At 37.9% G+C, this 21016-nt stretch overlaps 1 protein-coding gene across 2 annotated transcripts in view; it reads right to left on the reverse strand.

Moving 5' to 3' along the window:
• Nucleotides 1-21016, reverse strand: part of Pat1 (Protein interacting with APP tail-1) — a 246621-nt gene that overhangs the window by 57241 nt on the left and 168364 nt on the right. For both annotated transcript variants that reach the window (XM_090387853.1, XM_090387854.1), the window contains one exon: nt 17165-17232. In XM_090387853.1, the coding sequence (XP_090243979.1) occupies nt 17165-17232 (68 nt within the window). The remainder of the gene's footprint in view (nt 1-17164; nt 17233-21016) is intronic.

Raw genomic sequence — 21016 nt, forward strand, 5'->3', positions numbered from 1 at the left:
AATTTAATATAATAGCAGTTTTTGTAAATATTTATTTTATTTTATTTGTAAATATTTTAGTTACAGTAAAAATACTTATATTTTCATGGTTGGTGTAAGAGTCTATTTATTACTAAAATATAACTGCCTATGAATTGCAGTGATTGCATCATACTGAGAGAACCTGCATAAATAATTCCTTTTAGTTGTTCACTCATTTGATAATATTCAGGTGCTATCTCAATGGTGACTGTCTGAAATATAAATGCTGTCTTCCTGAAAAGGTTAGACTGAAATGGCAGTTCTGCACTGATATTATCAGTACATTATTGCGCATTCATCCTCATATATTTTTTAAATGTAAAAATCAAAAATTCACTACAGATCAATGCTTTGGTCCTTGAGGCTGTGGCAGATGTTCTCTAAGGTATGTCAAGCTGGGCTTGCTACCTAGGAGTCTAAAACAACACTGAGGAACTGATATTCAGGTGAAACTCAAGTAAAGTGGTTCTAATTTATTTTATTTTATTTTTTGCTGATGTTGTATAAGGCTGGCTTTCTTGCATCATTCGCCACTGCTAATGCTAATTTTGGCAAAGGCCAAAAAAAGTCTGACAGCCAAATCCCCTGCTTGCACCTTCACGATGGTGAGACTGATAGTAACTCTGGGGTATAAAACCCTGATGTACAAGTTTTGAAATATGGCATCTAATATACTAGAGGCAACCACCTACATATGAACTAACGTAGACAGGAGTTGAGTCTGGTTTTGTAGTAATTTCATTTCCTGAACTTTTTATGAAACATTATTTTCCTGTTATTCTATATCTCTCACTACTGACTCATTTGGTAAAGGAGTGGATGGTTTATAACTGCCTATGAATTGCAGTGATTGCATCATACTGAGAGAACCTGCATAAATAATTCCTTTAGTTGTTCACTCATTTGATAATATTTAGGTGCTATCTCAATGGTGACTGTCTGCAATATAAATGCTGTCTTCCTGAAAAGGTTGGACTGAAATGGCAGTTATGAGGTGTGCCACCCATACTACATGGCAGACTGCCGCCCTCTGTGTTGCAGGCAATACAGAGAGGGGAGATGATTCTCATCAACCAGTGAAATAACCACCACTTTGCATATTCCACCACTTTGGAAGCTTGAAGCAGTGGAACCCATGTTTAGTTTTCATGGTAAAGCTCTGACAAACCTCCTTCCCACATACTTCTTTTCCATCATGCAGTATGATTGATGTCTTTTGAGGTCATGATGGACATCATGGCAAAATCCAATCTTCCTTATATTTTGAAGGCACAGCTCTAAAACGGTGTTCACAGATTGGCTACTAGACACTCCACCAGACCGAACCTACTGGTAAATCTCTAGGATACTTCTAGATCAACTAGTGTATAATCTCGCTGCTGCTGCTCTGCCAGAGTGACTGGAGAGAGACCAAAATGTGTGAGGGGGCATTGTCGAGGCCATGTTATGTCAAGGAGCTGAGTACATTTTTGCCATATCCAAAAATTTCATTACATCATACAGCAGGTCCTCCTCACCTTTCCTTACTACTGACTACAACGTGAATTGTCAACTAACAGATCAAATTTATCAGCGAAGAGAATAAACCTTCTAAACACTTCCTTGTTCATTTCCAAATATACATAGTCTAAGTTCCAATCTCAACAATGTTCAATATTGCTTATAATCTGCCAAACTGCAAGCACTTTTTCTGACAGAATCTGAATTATTGGTTGATTCAACCATTCATCTCAGTTGCCAAAATTATTCGATGTATGATTCCTTTCACTTCAAAGGCAGGACTTGTGCATATGTCTACTCTGATATTCCCCATCATAGACCTAGTAAGATGGAATCTCCTCTTTTTGATCTTCTCTGGCTTAAAATCTCTCTACTTAAATTCATCTATTGCTTCCATCATTCTCCAAACTCCACTAATCACTGAGAACTCTTTATCTCCCTCTTTTTGAAAATTGATGTTCTCCAGTCCAACTTTCCTAACAGTGAGGTAATTTTATTTGGCGACGTTAATGTTGTCAAGTCACACGGACCCAGCTGGTCAAGACGCTGAGGCTTTTGCAATTACTAGTGACCCACAGATTGTTCGTTTACCTACCAGAATCCCAGACAATTCTAACCACACAGCCAACATGCTTCATCTTTTTGTCACAAACAATCCATCTAAATATATACAGTCGAAGTGAGTGGTCCTCTAGGCACCTCAGATCACAATTTGGCGATGGGCTCTACTCCAACAGAGCCTTTTTCTTGTGACCATTCTCAACCTTGTGTTGTTTGGCATTACAAGAATGCAAAATGGGATGATCTGTGAGATTTCTTTTCTTCTTTTCCTTGGTCAGATTACTGTTTCAAATCTTCTGATGTCAATATTGATACAGATTGTGTCAGTGAAATTATTCTTGTAGGGGTGAAATACTTTATTCCACACTCCACCTTCAAAATCTCATTCTTTATCTAAACCTTGGTTTTTCAATAAATGTGCTAAGGCTGTTCATAAGATTGTTGCATATAGTAATTGGCTTGTATTCAAATCTCCAGGTTCATTTTCTGCTTACAACAAAACTCACAACAATCGTAATGCAGTTATTAATCAGCCCAAACTAGAAAACTTGCTCCTTCTTTTGGCAAGGTATCAGAAAACAACTTTTCTAGTTTCTTGCAAAGGTTATTGGCTTCAACTTTTGCACATCTCGATTCTCACCTCTACCAAAAATAGATGGTTCTATTGCTGCATCAGGCAAAGATAAAGCTGACCTGCTAGCATCCTACTTTTCATTTAACTTGTGATTGATAATCTTGGTAAACCACCTCCTACTATTCCTGGTACACTCCATTCAATGCCTCCTGTGGTCTTCTGCCAAAAGGATATCAGGAGGATTTTGAACAATCTTGATGCTAAGAAATCTCCAGGTCATGATGATATTTCTTCACTTGTCCACAACCTGAGCTTACGCCTTTTTTCACTTTTTTATTCCAAAGGTGTTTTCCCCCTTACTTGGAAATTTGCTCACATCCAGTCAGTTCCTAAAAAGGGTAACAAATCTCTCCCATCCAATTATCATCCCATTGCACTTCCTCTTAGCCTGTTCAAAATCTAGTTTGTACTGATTAATAACTGCTTTACGATTGTTGCAAGCTTTTTGGTGTAGGCAGAAAATGAACCTGGAAATTTGGATGCAAGCCAATTGTGATATGCAACATTATCTTGAACAGCCTTAACACATTTATTGAAAAACCAAGGTTTATATAAAGGATGAGATTTTTAAGTTGAGTGTGGAATAAAGGATTCCATCCCTACAAGAATAATTTCAATGATATGATCTGAGCAAATGTTGACATCGGAAGATTTGAAATGGTAATCTGGAAGATTACCATTTCTTTTTTTCTTTTACAAGGAAAAGAAGAAAAGAAATCTCATAGATCATCCCATTTTGCATTCTTGTAATGCCAAACAACACAAGGTTGAGAATGACCAAAGAGAAAGGCTCCACTGGAGACGAGACCATCACCAAGTTGTGATCTGAGATGCCTAGAGGACCACTCACCTTGACTGTGTACTTGGAAGGGCTGTTTGTGAGAAAACAATCAAGAGCATTGGCTATGTGGTGAGGACTGTTTGATATTCTAGTAGATAAATGAACGATCTGTGAGAGGTCAATAATTGCAAAAGCCTCAGCATCTTGACAAGCTGGGTCCGTGTGGCTAGGAAACGGTAGCCAATTGGAGGTGTGAACATTAAAATCACAAAGGAAAATTTCGTCACTGTTAGGAAAGTTGGACCAGAGAAAGTCAAAGAGTTCCAAGTGATTAGTGGAGTTTGGAGTTCAATAGAAGCAACAGATGATTTTGACAAAATGGGGTAGAGATTTTAAACCAGAGAAGATCGAAAAGAGGAGACTCTAAATTACTTAGTCTCTGGTGTGAATATCAGAACAGACATATACACAAATACCACCTCTGAAGCAATAGGAATTGTACAGCTAATGTGCAAGTATCAAAAGCTTTTCTGAAACCTAAGCATATGATGTCAAAATTATTTTCTGCATCCAGTTCCTTTGTTATTGCATTATAGTATCCAATTAGATTGGTCAGGCAAGCTTGCCTCTTAAATCCATGGCATGATTGAAGTATTAGTGCATTCCTGCCTAGATGGTCCTGCATTACTTCTTTCACCGATGACTCCATTATTTTCCTTGGAACAGAAATCAATTACACGTGTCTAATTACTCATGTCATCCTTAGATCATCCTTTGTGAATTAGGGTTTGTTTGTTTGTTATTTGGTTTTTAGGAGCATTAGCAACTAAGGCCATATTGCTCCGGGGATATGCAGTGTTCATTCTCTGACCTTTCCACATTCTCCATATTTGGTGGTCACGGGCTCGAATCCCGGTCTAATCAAGAAGTGTGTGCTGTGCACTGCTGGTCCTGCCCACCTGGCTACGGAGGCGCCGTGAATTAGGGATACATTCACACATCTCCAGTCCATGGTGGCCACCCTGAATCTTAAAATGCTCTTGGATTATGGCTACAGATATGTTTATCTCTTTTCTTGCCTCCCTTAATATAATTGCAGGGTTCCATCGATCCCAGGTGCATATTTTACATTTAGATTCAACAATTTCTCTTCCACATTCCTCTCAATTAACACTATTTAACTTCTTGTTACAATTTGATAAATTTCTGGCATCTCTAGCCCTAAAAAATTTCTAGTATAAAGGCAGATGCAAAATATCTATTCAGTTTTTCAGCAACCAAAGCAGCATCAGCAAAAATTATATCATTCATATCTAGTGCACCAATGTGATTTATTCCTTTCCTTCTAGTGTTTGCTTGACTTCTTGTAATCTGCCTTAGTCTATATCTAATTTAGATGTCAGTATCACTCAAAAATTTGTGTTGCATGCATTTTTCTGTCTGCCACTGGTCTCATCAATTCATGTGACATCCATTTAGTTCTAAGCAAGATTCTTGGTATCTCTTAGTGGGTATAAAAAGCCTGGTAGGAAAAAAGCCTAGGAAAAAATTTAGTATAAAAAGCCAACTTAATTGCAGACTAATTTATATCTAATTTAGGCATCGGTATCACTCAAACATTTATATGCATTGCATGCATTTTTCTGTCTGCTACTGGTCTCAGCAGTTCATGTGACATCCATTTGGTTCTAAGCGAGATTCTTGAACAGTATCTCTTAGTGGGTACAAAAAGCCTAATAGCTTCTACAATTACTTCTCTGATTGCTTCCAATTTAGAATTTGCAATTGGTAGCATCATCCTTAGTTGTTCTCACTGCCAGTACTTAAAAACTGTCTGAAACAACTGCATTCCCCTTTAGGAAAGCAAAATCTCTTCCGTTTGCACTTAATAATAATTACATTTTTAGGTATATCCCACATCAATACACTGATCACTACCACTTAGTGGTTCTTTTGTTTGCAAATTCTCTAAACACATCAAGAGTTGCTGCTGATAATCTGATGAAGAGTAATGCTTTCTCTGATTGCCTCTAACATACTGTTGTCTATATAATATCGGTGTAGATACACCATAGTTAACCCATAAATTTGAACTACGTAAGTAGTGTAAAAGACATCGTTTTAATTGTATCTCATATTGTGGGTGCCTTCACGAGATAGCTGGTATCACACTACTTCAAATAAATAATGCTTCTCTAGTAGAGAAGACTACTGTTTGTGAGAAACTTCAAATAAATAATGCTTCTCTAGTAGAGAAGACTACTGTTATGAAGGCACTCACAATATGAGATACAATTAAAACTATGCCTTTTACACTACTTACGTAGTTCAAATTTATGGGTTAACTATGGTGTATCTACACCGATATTATATAGTTAATTACCAAAACCCATAAGGATTATGCCTTGTGCATTTCGTATTTCAAAAACATACTGTTGTAGAAAACAGTCATCCAATAAGTCCACAAAAATCTTGCATCTGTGACTAACCCAAAATTCCTGTCAGTATCATTTAAAAATCACCTATTATAAGGAATTCTGATTTACTGGCTTACTCTGTTTGATTTACATACAATTGTTCATTATACTCATGGCAGCCATTAGGTCTACAAAACACTCCTATTCTAATTTTTGTTTTCCCATCAACACCAAACTGAGTTACCATTACAATGATCACCCACATCAACTGGATGCACAGTCTTAGATTTTATGTGCTTCTTAAAAGCATAATTCTCACCCCCCCTCCTGTCTCTTTCTGTACAAATTTGTCTGTCTGTCTCTTTCTGTACGCATTGTACTCCCCAAATTCAAATTCTACATCTGTTTCTGGGAGAAAAATGACATCATGTCTCCACTAGACCTCCCCCCCCTACAATGTCATGTCTACATTTAATGACTTGTCTGGTATACTTCAAATTCAACAAATTTATTTACTATGCACCAAGCTATTAACAGTGTCCACACAAATACATGATCACTTGTTTTTATATTTTGTAATAATAATACAGCCCATGTATTTGTTTGTTCCCCGAAGATCCCAGCAGGACTTAAATCCCCAAAAGTTTGCTTTCTAGGCTTGTTCCAATGGAAGCAGTGCAAAAATCACTTACACCGCTGCCTTCATCTGGCCCCCATCCAAGTTGTTTTCCACCCTACCTAACACTGCCTTGATAGCATCTCAAATATTCTTGCACTGCCTTTTTATTTAAGTGTTGTTGTTATTTGGTTTTTAGCAGCATTAGCAACTAAGGCCATACTGCTCCGGGGATATACAGTCGTCATTCCCTGAACTTTCTGCATTCTCCATATTTGGTGGTCACGGGCTCGAATCACGGTCTAATCAGGAAGCGTGTACTACACACTACTGCTCATGCCCACCTGGCTACAGAGGCGCCTTATTTAAGTGTATCCAATCTTTGTAAGAACAGTCTCTCCTGTTAACAAGCACAGACTATACCGTGAAAAATTCTACCCCACTGAGCCTTGCAAGAGGTCTCTCCAAACTGATTGACAAGACTATCATCACGTACTCCCTCCTATGAGGGGGAAGAATTGCATCGCCCTGTATATGTTAAGGAAATACAGTCAAGGAGATCTGTCTTAACATCATCAGTAACAATGAATACAAAGAAATTCATAGATTAAATGTACATTTAATGCAATATTGTTAGGCAAGATGTGTGAACTTCACGAGTTATGAGAGAAAAGAGACAAAAAAAAAAAAAAAAAAGAATAACAGGGGAGAGTAGTAAATATTATGTAATTGTAAAAAGAACAAAAACCTAGAGTTTTATCAAGTGTTTCTAGTCGTAATCTTAGCAATTAATTGATAAGAAGACAACTATATTTATTTTTCATTTCTATTAATACTCAGAAAATTGGGAAAAAATCATTTAAGAATAAATGAAGGAAAAAAAAAACTGACCCCGCCTGAAAAGTACGACTGTGTGTGTTAACTAACTTGTTACTACCATGTGTACAATATCACTTTTGGTGCCCTTAAAAGATAGCTGGTCTACATCATCAACTTCTCTGGCAGATACTCTATTTCTATTGTATCTACTACTTTTACAAAATATATTTTCCCTGAAATATAATAATAAAGTCAGCAACAATGGCTAATTCCTGTGGCACCAGCACTTTCTGCAGTGAAGTATTTCATTGTGTCGTTTTTTTTTTTTTTTTTTTTGATTTGGTAGTTGTTGGCGCATCGGCTTCTGTGGCCATATTGCACCTCCCAAGGTTTTTTGCAGTACTTTGATCCAAGCCCGAGGCGGGAATCGAACCCGCGACCTTTGGGTTGCCGGGCAGGTACTTTACCCACTCGGCTAGCCCGGTCGGCTCATTGTGTCATGTGATGAGTGTAGTCTCCAGGGTTGTGCTGGGTTTATGAGTGCTCAATGGGTCTCTGTTTTTAATTTCTTGGAGAGCATCAAGCTGCTTCCTCAATCCCTCACATAAGCCCATCAAAATGCTGAATAGGCACTTAATCTCCTCACTTTCTTTGCAATGAAAGTGACATAAAGACCCCTTTGGCTGTATCATGTCCCACTACAGAACTCAGCAAAAAGGCACAGTGAATATAGCTCTGATTTGCATGAGAACTATCATTGATGGGTCTCTCCCAAGTCAAAGAATTTTTGCTGGTTTGAGATTTCTGCTTTGCTGATCTTGTTCAGGCATGATTTTAGGCTAAATTATTTTATAGAACACCACATGAACTAAGGGACAAGAATATAATAACTCTATAGTATTCTCAGATCATGCCACAACAGTACTATCTGCCCAATTGCATTTCCAAATAATGTTATTAACTTTCTAAATGCTAAATACAAAAATAAGCTATAATGTAAAACATTACTTATAATTGCTTATTTGATTAATTTTTTCTTATCTAAGTCATTTTCTAAAGTTGAGGCACATAGAGGTCATTATTCACAGCTTATTATATTTATACAATAATGCAAATTAAATTATACAATTTATACACTGGCAAAGGCCAATGTGGGCTGATGTCAAAGCATCAACTAATTATAAACAAAATCATCATTAAGATTGACATGCTTGTCAATCTTAATGTCCAATGCCAATCTTATTAGCATTAGCATTAGCAGAGAGGCATATGATGCAAGAAAGCAAGCTTATTCAGCATCAGCCAAAAAAAAAACAAAAAAAAAAAAAAAAAATATCCAATCTGTTTCAATCTGTTTTTATGTCCAATCTGTTTATACTAATGGTAAATACTTCAATATTTATAAACACGTAGCTGCTTTTGGTATCAGCAATTACTGATACCAAAATTATTTTAAACTAAATTTTAAAAATTTAAGCTCCAGACCTCAATATATTACTGTACATGATTAGCAAAAGCCTCAGTTACATTGTGATGCTGAAATTACAGCACCCAGAAGCAATGATCAAAAGTGCATGCAAATCAGCAGATGGTTGAGTTGTGCTGAGATACACAAATGATTAAAATGTGGAACCAATCAGGCAGAAGCTTCAGCTGACGTAAAAACATAGAGATCACGGAGTTCAAAGTAATGTGTGTGTGTGTGTGGAGCAGTTAACAGGCTTCTGTCTTGAGTGCAAGAAGACCATATACAATGCTGAGATGTCACATTTGAACCGATATCAACAAATTTAACTGCAGGTAGATTATTGGCCTTTGAAAGGCTCGATGGTTGCCTCATCATGTAGCAGAATTTGTGGACTGTGGCAATGCCAGAGAGCACAGATGTTGGCGAAAGTGGCCGCAAGAAAGTACAAATGCTTGTCAAATGAGCAGTGGAGGACTACAGAATGGGAGGATCATCTTATCCATCAACAGATTTACACACACTGTATCTACAGCCAGGTTGGTTAACACCCAACAAGCTGTGACATCAGCTGGCTGTCACCCCCATCACCCTTCAAACTATTCACACTGACTGGCAAAAGGGGGCCACTGTGCATACCATCCATTGTGTCAATACCCCTTACTATTGCCTATCATCACTGGCATCTGGGATGGTGTCATGCATGTGCCATCTGGCATACAGAATGCTGTCAAGTGATCTTCAGCGATGAATCTTGCATTTGCTTTGGCCCAATAATCACTGTATATACATGTGGTGACAAAGTGGTGAACCTAGAGCCATTGTTGCATGCCACTATGCTGATGAGATTCTGAAACCCATTGCTCTCTCCTTTCTTACTTGGGTGCCCAATGCGTTTTTCAGCAGAAAAACGCTCATACACATACCACAGACATTTCATCTGGCCAAGTACTTATATACCTCTGAGGTGTGGGAGCACTTGGCCAACCAGGTCACTAGATTTTCCCCCAATCAAGCATGTGTGGGCCATGATTAGATGCCACCTACAGCCAAGACCAAGTGCAAGAACTTGGTGGGAAATAACACAGAGGGCTATTAGACACCCGTATAACTCAAGTTATACAGGTATAACTTGAGAGACCTATATAACACTCGTGTAACGTTAACCCGTAAGACATTCGTATAAGAGTGAGCTAAGTGCCAAGGCACTTAGCTCAATGTATCCACAACCATGGTGGATTTACATCATATCGATATCTGTCTAGTGCACGCATCATTTTGTCTCATTAAATGACATTCGCACAAATATTAGCATCAGCAACTTTTATCATGTGTTCCTTAATTACTTGGCTATTATTACTATAAGTATCCACTCTGTATCCCTATTCTTTCAGGGCGTAGCAATTTCAGTGTCACAGAGTATATTTAATATTATATTGCACCAAACCTTTGCTACATACATAAGCTGAGGGTTCTGGCAACAGACACAAAATGTCTTTACAAATTACAAAAAGTTAAACTATCATTGATTTGAAACCCACTGTTACAAATAAAGCAATCCACTGGAAAACTCAAATAGAAATCTCAAATTAGTTATTGAAAATCAGCAGAGAATGCAAGACTTTCTCAGTCTCAATTCATGCATGAAGCAGTTAGGATAATCAGCATTAGCAGAGCATATGATGCAAGAAAGCAAGCTTATATAGCATCAGCCAAAAAAAAACACCCTTCCCATTTCACCCATCCATTCAATTCAAATGATTATCTAGTTCTGGCTTAAACTTATTTAAGTTGCTGACCTCCACTACGACAGATGGAAGTTTGTTCAAACTATCAACCACCCGCTGGCTAAAGGTGAATTTCCGAACATCTATTCTACAATTGTCTTTCCTCAATTTGAATTGACGCCTGCTCAGGTGAGTATTCTGAGCAAGAGGAAGAATGCCATTAGCATTGAGCTTGCTCAATCCATTCAAGGCATTATACACCTCAGTTAGATCATTTTGCAGGTGCCTGGTCTCTAGAAGCTACAATTTGCAGAACTTAAGCCTTTCTTAGTAAGAACAGCCCTTTGTTCCCCTCCCCTCACCAATCTCATTGCCCTTCTCTATGCTCATTCCAGCAGATCTACATCTTTCCTAAAATGAGGCCTCCAGACCTGTATACAGGTCTGGAGGCCTCATTTTTTACACAAGAGGACAATCACAGCCTTATCCCTGCTAGCAAAATTTCTGCACATAATTCACAAGACACCATGGGCAAATCTTGCAACCTTTTTGCACTGCTCAGAAAACTTCATATCTGACTGTACAATTACCACCAGGTCCTTTTCATTCTCCACTACCATAAGTGTAGTACTACTCAGTAGATAAGTTACTCTGGGGTTACTGCTACCCATATGCAGTACTTCACATTTGTCAATGTTAAACTTCAATTTCCACCTCTCAGCCCATCTGCTCAACTTTTCCAGATCTTGTCACAGTAGCGTACTATCATTACTGTCATTAACAACCCTGTCAACCTTTGTATCATCTGCAAACTTAGACATTAACCCTGATACACCATCAATATCATTGCTAAATGCCGAAAACAACAATGGGCCCCAACATCAAACCCTGGGGGACTCTAATAATAACATTAGTCCATGAAGAGCAGTGTCCATTGATAACCACTCTCTATCTTCTCCCACTCAACCATCCTTTTATCCATTGTAGCAACTTGCCCTTAATGCCACACTGCTCCAATTTGTACAGTAGTCTTCTATGTCTCACAGTATCAAAAGCTTTCCTGAAATCCAAGTGTATCATATCAAAATTATTCCTTGCATCCAATTCCTTTGTGACCACATCATAGTATCCAATCAAATTTGTCAGACAAGACTTCCCCTTAACAAACCCATGCTGTGTCTGATCTATAACTGCAGTCTTGTCTAGATGATCCTGCATTGCTTTCTTAATCAGTGACTCCATTATTTTCGCGGGAACAGAAATTAGACTAACAGGTCTGTAATTACCAGTGTCACGCATTAGCATTAGCAGAGGCATTTGATGCAAAAAAGCAAGCTTATGCAGCATCAGCCAAAAAAAAAAAAAAAAAAATTTGAAAAAAAAAAAAATATTTAAATAAAAAATAACCACTTCCACTTCACCCCTCTGTTCGTTCGAAATACCTGTCCAGCTGAGCCTTAAACTTATTTAGGCTATCAACTTCCACGACAAGGGATGGAAGTCTATTCCACCAACCAACCACCCGCTGGCTAAAGGCAAATTTCCTCACGTCTATCCTACATCTGTCTTTTCTCAATTTGAATTTATGCCCTCTCAGGTGATTATTCTGAGCAAGAGGAAGAATCCCATCAGCATTGAGCATGCTCAAACCATTCAATGCTTTATATACCTCTATCAGATCACCTCGCCGGTGCCTAGTATTCAGACACTGCAATTTGCAAAACTTAAGCCTTTCTTCGTAAGAGCACCCCTTTGTTCCATTCACTAATCTTGTTGCCCTTTTCTGTACTCGTTCCAGCGTCTCTACATCCTTCTTGAAATGAGGCCTCCAGACCTGTATACAGTACTCTAGGTGTGGCCTGACCATTACCTTATACAAGGGAATAATCACCTCCTTATCCCTGCTAGAAAAATTCCTATACATCATCGACAATACACCATGAGCTACTCTTGCAGCCCGTCTGCACTGCTCAGAAAACTTCATATCTGCCTGCACAACCACCCCCAGGTCCCTTTCATTCTCTACCACTGTCAGTGTAGTACCACAGAGTTGATACATTGCTCTGGGGTTGCTGTTTCCCATATGTAGCACTTTACATTTGTCAATGTTAAACTTCATTTGCCACCTCTCAGCCCATCTGCTCAACCTTTCCAGATCCTGCTGCAGCAGCATAGTGTCAGTAGTGTCCTTGACAACCCTGCCAACCTTTGTATCGTCTGCAAACTTGGACATTAAGCTTGATATACCATCATCAATATCATTTATAAATACAGAAAACAATAATGGACCCAATAGTGAACCCTGAGGGACTCCACTAATAACATTAGTCCACGATGAGCAGTGTCCATTGATTACCACTCTCTGTCTTCTCCCTCTCAACCACCCCTTTATCCATAGCAGCAATTTGCCTCCAATGCACACTGCTCCAATTTGTGCAGCAGTCTTCCATGTGCAACAGTATCAAAAGCCTTTCTAAGATCCAAGTATATAATATCAAAGTTATTCCCTGCATCCACTTCTTTTGTGACTGCATCATAGTATCCAATCAAATTGGTGAGGCAAGACTTCCCCTTAACAAAACTATGCTGTGTCTGAGCTATAACTGAAGTCTTGTCTAGATGATCCTGCAGTGCTTCTTTAACCAGTGCCTCTATTAATTTTCCAGGAACAGAAGTTAAACTAACAGGTCTATAATTACTTGTGTCGCCCTTTGATCCTCCTTTGTGAATTGGGGTCACATTTGCACATCTCCAGTCCATGGGTACTTCCCCTGAGTCCAAGGAAGCTCTCATAATTATGGCTAAGGGTTTGCTTACTTCCTTTGCTGCCTCCTTTAATATAACTGGATAGATCCCATCCACCTCAGGTGCCTTTCTTGTATTTATCTTCAACAATTTCTCCTCCACTTTACTCTCAGTTATTACAAGATTCTCTAGCTTACTGCCAGAGTTGAATACACCTCTGGCATTCCCCTCGCTGAATAACTCCTCATGTGTGAATGTCGATGCAAAATATTCATTCAGTTCATTAGCTATCTGAGCAGGATCATCAACAGTTGAACCATTGATATCAAGTGGACCAATCCGATACATCCCCTTCCTTCTAGAGTTTATATAAGTAAAGAACTCTTTGCTGTTTTTCTTTGCATCCCTTGCCAAAGATTTCTCGTAATCTGCCTTCGCCTGCCTAACCTCCTTTGTAACTTGGTTACAGATCAATATGTATCTATCATAGGCTTCTGTGTCACGTGTTAATTTGTATGTATCCCATGCATTTTTCTTCTCTGCCATATGTCTCATTAGTTCATCTGACATCCACTTAGGCCTAAACCTTGAACAATATTTCTTAGTTGGTATGTAAAGCCTAGTAGCTACCAAGATAAGTTCTTTGAATGCTTCCCATTTTGAATTTGCTGTTGGTAACATCATCAGCTGGTCCCACTGTATAGAATTTAAATACTGTCTCAGTCCATCGTAGTTGCCTTTACGAAAGCAATAACCCTTCCCTTTACCCCTAATGGTAGTTACCTCTCTGAGTAAATCCCACTTCAGCACACTGCGATCACTGCCACCTAGTGGTTCATTTATCTGCAGATTCTTAATGCATGAAGAATCACTACTGATAATCAAATCAAGAGTATTACTCCCTCTAGTTGCCTCCCGAACATGCTGATGTAGAAAACAATCATCCAATAAATCCACAAAAGCCTTGGTAGTGTGTGAGTGACCAGCCCCCAATTTCCAGTCAATATCTGGGAAATTAAAATCCCCCATTATAAGACTCTCTGATTTACTGGCCCACTCTATTTCCCCGTACAGTTTCTTATTATACTCATCAGAGTCATTAGGCCTATAGCACACTCCTACTCTCAATTTTGATCTCCCAATGCTTATGTCACACCAAACTGACTCGACACTGCACTGTCCAGCAATGTCGACTGGCTTCACTTCCTTGGATTTTATGTATTTCTTAACTAATAGCATAACCCCTCCTCCCTTCCTATTCTGTCTATCCTTTCTGTAGACATTGTACTCACCAAATTCCAGTTCTGCATTCCTTATATCTGTGTGACACCATGTCTCTGAAATCCCCACAATATCTGCCTTTGATGTTTTGAGCAATACCTCAAATTCATCAAATGTATTTACTAAACTCCTAGCATTGGTGTACATGCAAGTATACATGCACCTGTTCTTTTTCTTAGCTACGCTAACACAACCTATGTGTTTATTTGTACCCCAATGATTCCCAGCAGTCTCTGAAATATCCTGCATCTTATTTTCTTATTAACAGTAGCCTCTGCCAGTGGCTACTGTTAATCTATTAGTCCTTGTATCCCCCGAATCTAGCAGTTTTCCGACCCACCTAACACTGCCTCGATAGCATCAGCAAACATTCTTGCACCCTCTTTGTGAATTGGTGACACATTTGCACCTCCCGAGTCCAAGGAAGCTTTCATAATTTTGGCTAAGGGTTTGCTTACATCCTTTGCTGCCTCCTTTAATATAACTGAATAGATCCCATCCACCCTAGGTGCCTTCCTTATGTTTAACTTCAACAATTTCTCCTCCACTTTGCTCTCAGTTATTACAAAATCACTTCGCTCCCAGTTAGAGTCTGATAAGCTTCTGGCATTCCCCTCCCTGAATAACTCCTCACGTGTGAATGTAGATGTAAAATATTCATTCAGTTTATCAGCTACCTGAGCAGGATCATCAATAGCAGAATCATCTATGTTAAGTGGAGCAATCTGATCCTTTCTATTTAAAGAACTCTGTTGTTTTACTTTGCATCCTTTGCCAAAGATTTCTTGTAATCTGCCTTCGCCTGCCTAACCTCCTTTGTGACTTGATTGCAGACTAGCTTATATCTGCCAGAGGCTTCTGTGTCGCCTGATAATTTATATGCATCCCATGCATTTTTCTTCTCTGCCATGAGTGCATTAATTCATCTGATATCCATTTAGGCCTAAACCCTGAACAGTATTTATTAGCCTAGTATCCTCCAAGATTAAGTCCCTGAATGCTTCCCATTTAGAATTCACTGTTGGTAACATTATCAGTTGATCCTACTGTATAGAATTTAAAAACTGTCTGAGACCACTGTAGTCAAAAACTCTTCTCCCTTACCCCTGATGGTAGTTACATCTTTATGTAAATCCCACATCAGTTTACTGTGATCACTGCCACCTACTGGTTCCTTTATCTGCAGATTCTTAATACATGAAGAATCACTGCTGATTATCAGATCAAGAGTATTAGTCCCTCTAGTTGCCCCTCAAACATGTTTCTGTAGAAAATAATCATCCAATAAATCCACAAAGGTCTTGCTAGTGTGCAAGTGACCAACTCACAAGTTACAGTCAATATCTGGAAAATTGAAATACCCCATTATAAGACATTCTGATTTAATGGGCAACTATTTCCCTGCACAATCACTGATTATACTCATCAGGTTCATTAGGCCTATAACACACATCTACTCTCATTTTCCCTTTCCCAGTGCTTATGTCACACAACACTGACTCAACATTGCATTGTCTACCAATGTCAATCGGATGCACTTCCTTAGGCGTTTGTGTTTCTTAACCCTACTCCCCCCCTCCTGTCCTGTCTATCCTTTCTGAACACATTGTATTCCCCAAGTATCAATTCTGTACTGCTTATATCCATGTGGCACCACATCTCTTATATCCCAACAATATCCGTTTTTGATGTCTTGACCAGCACTTCAAATTTATTTACTATACTCCTGGCATTGGTGTACATGGAAGTATACATATACCTATTCTTACTCTTAGTTACCCTAACACAATCCATGTACTTACTTGTTATTCCATGAATACTCTCAGCAGCGCCCAAAACCCCCAGTACCTCAACTTTGCAGGTTGCTGCTTGTTCTAATAGAAGCAGTGCAAGAATCACTTTCTCCTCTGCCTGTGGCTACCATTAATCTATTAGTCTGTGTATCCCCCCCCCTGGCCAAGCTAGCAGTTTTCCGATCCACCTAACACTGCCTCGATAGCATCAGCAAATATTCTTGCACCCTTTCTATTTAAGTGTATCTCGTCCCTGTAGAAGCAGTCTCTTCTGTTAACAAGTACAGACCAGGCTGAGAAAAATTCAACCCCCCTGAGCCTTGCACAATCTCTCCAGGGCCGAATTGATTGACAAAGTTCTCATCATATACTCCCTCCTATCATGTCTGGGCAGAATTGCAGACACTTTCAAATTCAACCCAAACTCAACTTTTTTTTTTTCAACATTGACCTGTACTTGTTAAGTAAGTCTGCAGATCTACTCTTAATGTCATTAGTGCTGACATGTACAACAATAACTCCCTTTGTGCCCTTAAAAGATGAAATCTGCTCTACAATGTCATCAAATTTTGCTCCTGGCAGATACACCCTGGTCCTATTCCACCTATCCTTTTTGCACAATATATTTTCCGTCTCCCTGATACATTCATTTGTTTTCAGGAGCAAAACCATTTTTTTTTTAAATATAAGCTTTGCTTCCTTTCATGTGCCAATACTAACTTTGTGGCATTTATAAACAATATTAGAGCAACTTTCATTCATTTGGAAATGACTAGGGGAAAAAACAAAAGTTCATGATCTTACCGTGATACTCTCAGTGCTTGCTTAATAAGAAGTCCTGCTTTCTTGAATTCTCGTTTTACCACACAAGCCTGGGGTGTAAAATAAAATAACACTTATAGTTCCAATATAAATTAACTTTTGTGTAATGCAAGCTATATTTAATTACACTCTCTCTCTCTCTCTCATCAGTGACTGAAAAGTTTTGAACCTAAATATGAAAGAAACAAGTAAGAAAAATGAAGATGCAAATATTCTACATAATCTTCCTTCTTATTGATACATCTCTGCCACCATTTCTGCAAAGCATTAATCCCATCCTCAAAGAAAGTTTTGCCCAAGTCTATCAAATCATCACTGATGATAACTATAACACTTGTACTTCTAAAAATGAATCCCAGTCAAATGTTTTTTTCTCAGACAAGGCACAAATTTGATAGTGCTAAATCAAGTGAATAATAAGGTGGATATTCAAGAAATTTAAACTCGCAACCATACTGTTCCCACTTTAACCACTATTTGCTGTGTCAACATATATTCCTGGTAAAATAAGTTCCTTCCGTGATCATCCCCCACCCCCGCTTTGCCAAATAGCATATTTTAATACCAAGCATGAAATCTGCAATAAAACAAAGGAGTACCAATTAGACCAGGCTATAACAGGATGGTTACTGAGCAGCATACGAATGCAAATGTCACTCTTCAGTCACTTTTGTCACCTCATCGAGTTAGGTGTAACTCTTGTTTTTACTTCAGATCTTTCAATTATGCCTAGATCTTCACTGATGAGTTAACAAAAAAAAAAAAAAGCCAAAACAGCCATATGAAAAGTCATAACTCAGTCTAACTGGTGTTCCTTTGTTTATTAGCACTTAATATTTAATATACTATTTGTCTATGCAAGTTTCGAGGCAACAGCACATACGTGCATTTCATTTTAGGCAGTTTTAAGGAAGTTACTTTTGGCACTTTAATATAGCTGCTAATGTAGCACCACCCTTTAATGTTAGTTACAGGATTTTGATGGGTATTTTAGATTTTTTTTTTCCACTTTTGGCACTTTAATATAGCTGCTACCCTTTAATGTTAGTTACAGGATTTTGATGGGTATTTTAAATTTTTTTTTTTTTTCATTAAAATTAGGTTTATTTCATTTGGCATAAGTTTGGTTTTGTACAATTTTATTAATTTATCTATCAAATAAATTAATTCATTGGACTTTTTCAGTAACAATGGTTCTTTATTATTTTCTTAGTATGAGTTTTTTTTGTTTCCAATTCAGTTTTCATCCTCTTCTTTTTAAGGTTAGACATGATTTCAGTTCTACCCAGAATCAAACGATTGTGCCACCAGGTTTAAAAATAAAGTGTTTAACACAGCACAGTTTTTACTTGTGGCCTTTCAGTTATGCCTAGCTCTTCACTGATGAAGTGGCAAAAAAAAAGCGTCAAAATTGGCATGCAAAGAATGACATTTGTGTTCTAATGTTGGTTAATAGTCACCCTGTCTGGTATTCCTTCGTTTATTGGTAGGTATTTTTTGGTATTTCAATATACTAGTTATGAATAGTTTAGTTTTTTTAGTATTCCTGCTTTATTGTTTCCTCATGTGGGACAAACTGATAATGAACAATGCCCTATGAATTAAAAAATAAGATAAGCATGTTTTTCATATTTGATCGAGACTGACTTGCTTTTTTTTTGGGCCTAAGAGAAGGTAGTCTTCCTCTGACAAAGTAGGGCCTTTGCTTCTAAAGTCTGAATCAGCTGCATTCTGATGACCATCCTGATAAGCAAGAACTTGCCACTTTGTGATTATCAATGATGATGTGAGGTACAAACTTGGCTGAAGCATGTTGCATTCTCAAATCTTGTATTAAAATTGATTGGCATGAGGACTTCTTCTCGGAAGAAAAGACGTCCTATAAGAAACATCAATTTCACTAGCAACTTCACAACTAGTAAACACTGATTATTCCTCATCAGACCATGAACATGAGTGACTGAAATGCCAACATAAAAAAGTATCGTCTTCAACAGGCAAGCAGCCCTCCTTAAATTTTATGAATCATTGAAAAGTCTTCAAATAACACATAACATCTTCTCCAAAAGCTGTTCTTAATATTTCATGGGCTTCTGCAGCACTTCTCTGTAATTTAAAATTTGATGTAAATTCACTAACTGGTAAAAATCACTCATTTTGAAATGCATTGAAACACATAAAACATCTATTTTATGCATGCTAATTCAAGGTGGTGATAACAGATAAAATCATGATTCATGTGTTATTATGAACAGATGAGTCACTGGATCATGTTGCAACAAGTTTGGTTTGGTTTATTTTTTTTTTTTTAGGAGCATTAGCAAATAAGGCCATATTGCTCCAGGAATATGCGGTGGTCATTCCCTGACCTTTTTGCATCCTCCGTATTTGGTGGTGATGGGCTTGAACCCCGGTCTAATCAAGAAGCGTGTGCTATGCACTGCTGCTCCTTCCCGCCTGGCTACAGAGTTGCAACAAGTGCAATTCGTCACATTTTTTTTTTGATTATGCCATATACAGCATGGTGAGGGATTGCAAAATAAGACATTCCCCTATTAGCCATGTTAATTTTTAACAAGAAGACAATTGTAAAAATAAACAGGATGACAGTTAAGGTAATCTTCCTCTAAAGCCATTAAGACTGTGTGGAGTTTAGCAGCAAAGATACTACTTAACAGTGATATAAAAATAGCGATGGACAGCAGAACAACATATAGTCGAAGACAGAGTATTGTAGAGCATAAGCCATAGGTACCAAGAGAAAAACATAAGGTTTTGATGTACAGGACCTAGTCATAATAAGGTATTTGGTTAAACAGTCATGGACTGCAGATCTGTAGTATAGCTATGATTGCACTATGGAAGGTATAAAAATCATATAGATGTGCCCCCCCCACCCAATGGATGATAAAGACTCTTAGAATGTTTAGTTTTTAATCAAGAGGTTTGAAGCTGTCTAAAGAATTCACGTTTGTAAAGTTAAACCAAAACAAACAATGAGTAAAATGGCAAAGAATGGTTGCTTGATTTTAGCTCTGGATCAGCATGATTTAATTTTCTATACAAACTAACACTAATGGTCTGTTGAGTAATCAGGTTAATACTTGATTAACAGCTACTTGCAATTGTTCCTCTATCATTCCCATTATAAATGAATGGCTGGAGATGCTAAAATTAACTACACATAATGTGGTGGAAACTGTGGGTGAAAAATATTTTAACTACAAAGTTGATTTTGATAATGAAGGATGCAAGTATGGGAATGCATATTCTGTACTTTAACTGAATATGTTAAGAAATTTCAGAAGATTATCTTGTACATCTAGAAAATGTACATCAAGGATCATCCCACAGTGTCAAGATATAATAGCCTTGAATTTCAGCATCCGTTTTTATCACAAGGTCCAGAATACATACCAGTGCGAAAGAATGTGCTGTGATGGGCATGATGGCTAATTGTTCATAACATGAAAGAGCTGCAGACAACCAGTTATCAGTTAATTATATAAAAGGAGGTGAAGAAACCAGAAGAAACAACAGGCCAGTGATAGCATAACATGCTTCAACAATTAAATATGTACCAGATAACTAAACAACATGCAAATACAAAGTCTAAACTGTTTATATGACAATTCCAGAAATACTGACAATAAAATGGATGAATTTGAGCTACTGGTAAGTCTATTAATGATGACATAACAGGGCATATTGGTTAGTGCAATCGCATAATTTTTATACATAGTAAACTACTAAGGTAAATGAATTGGCATCATATTAATTATATCTCATATTGTAAATACCTTCTCAACGATTTACCACGATATTGCACTACCT

The sequence above is a fragment of the Mastigoproctus giganteus genome, chromosome 13 (genome assembly GCF_048544385.1).
Source record: "Mastigoproctus giganteus isolate SK-2022 chromosome 13, ASM4854438v1, whole genome shotgun sequence".
Lineage (NCBI taxonomy): Eukaryota > Metazoa > Arthropoda > Arachnida > Uropygi > Thelyphonidae > Mastigoproctus > Mastigoproctus giganteus.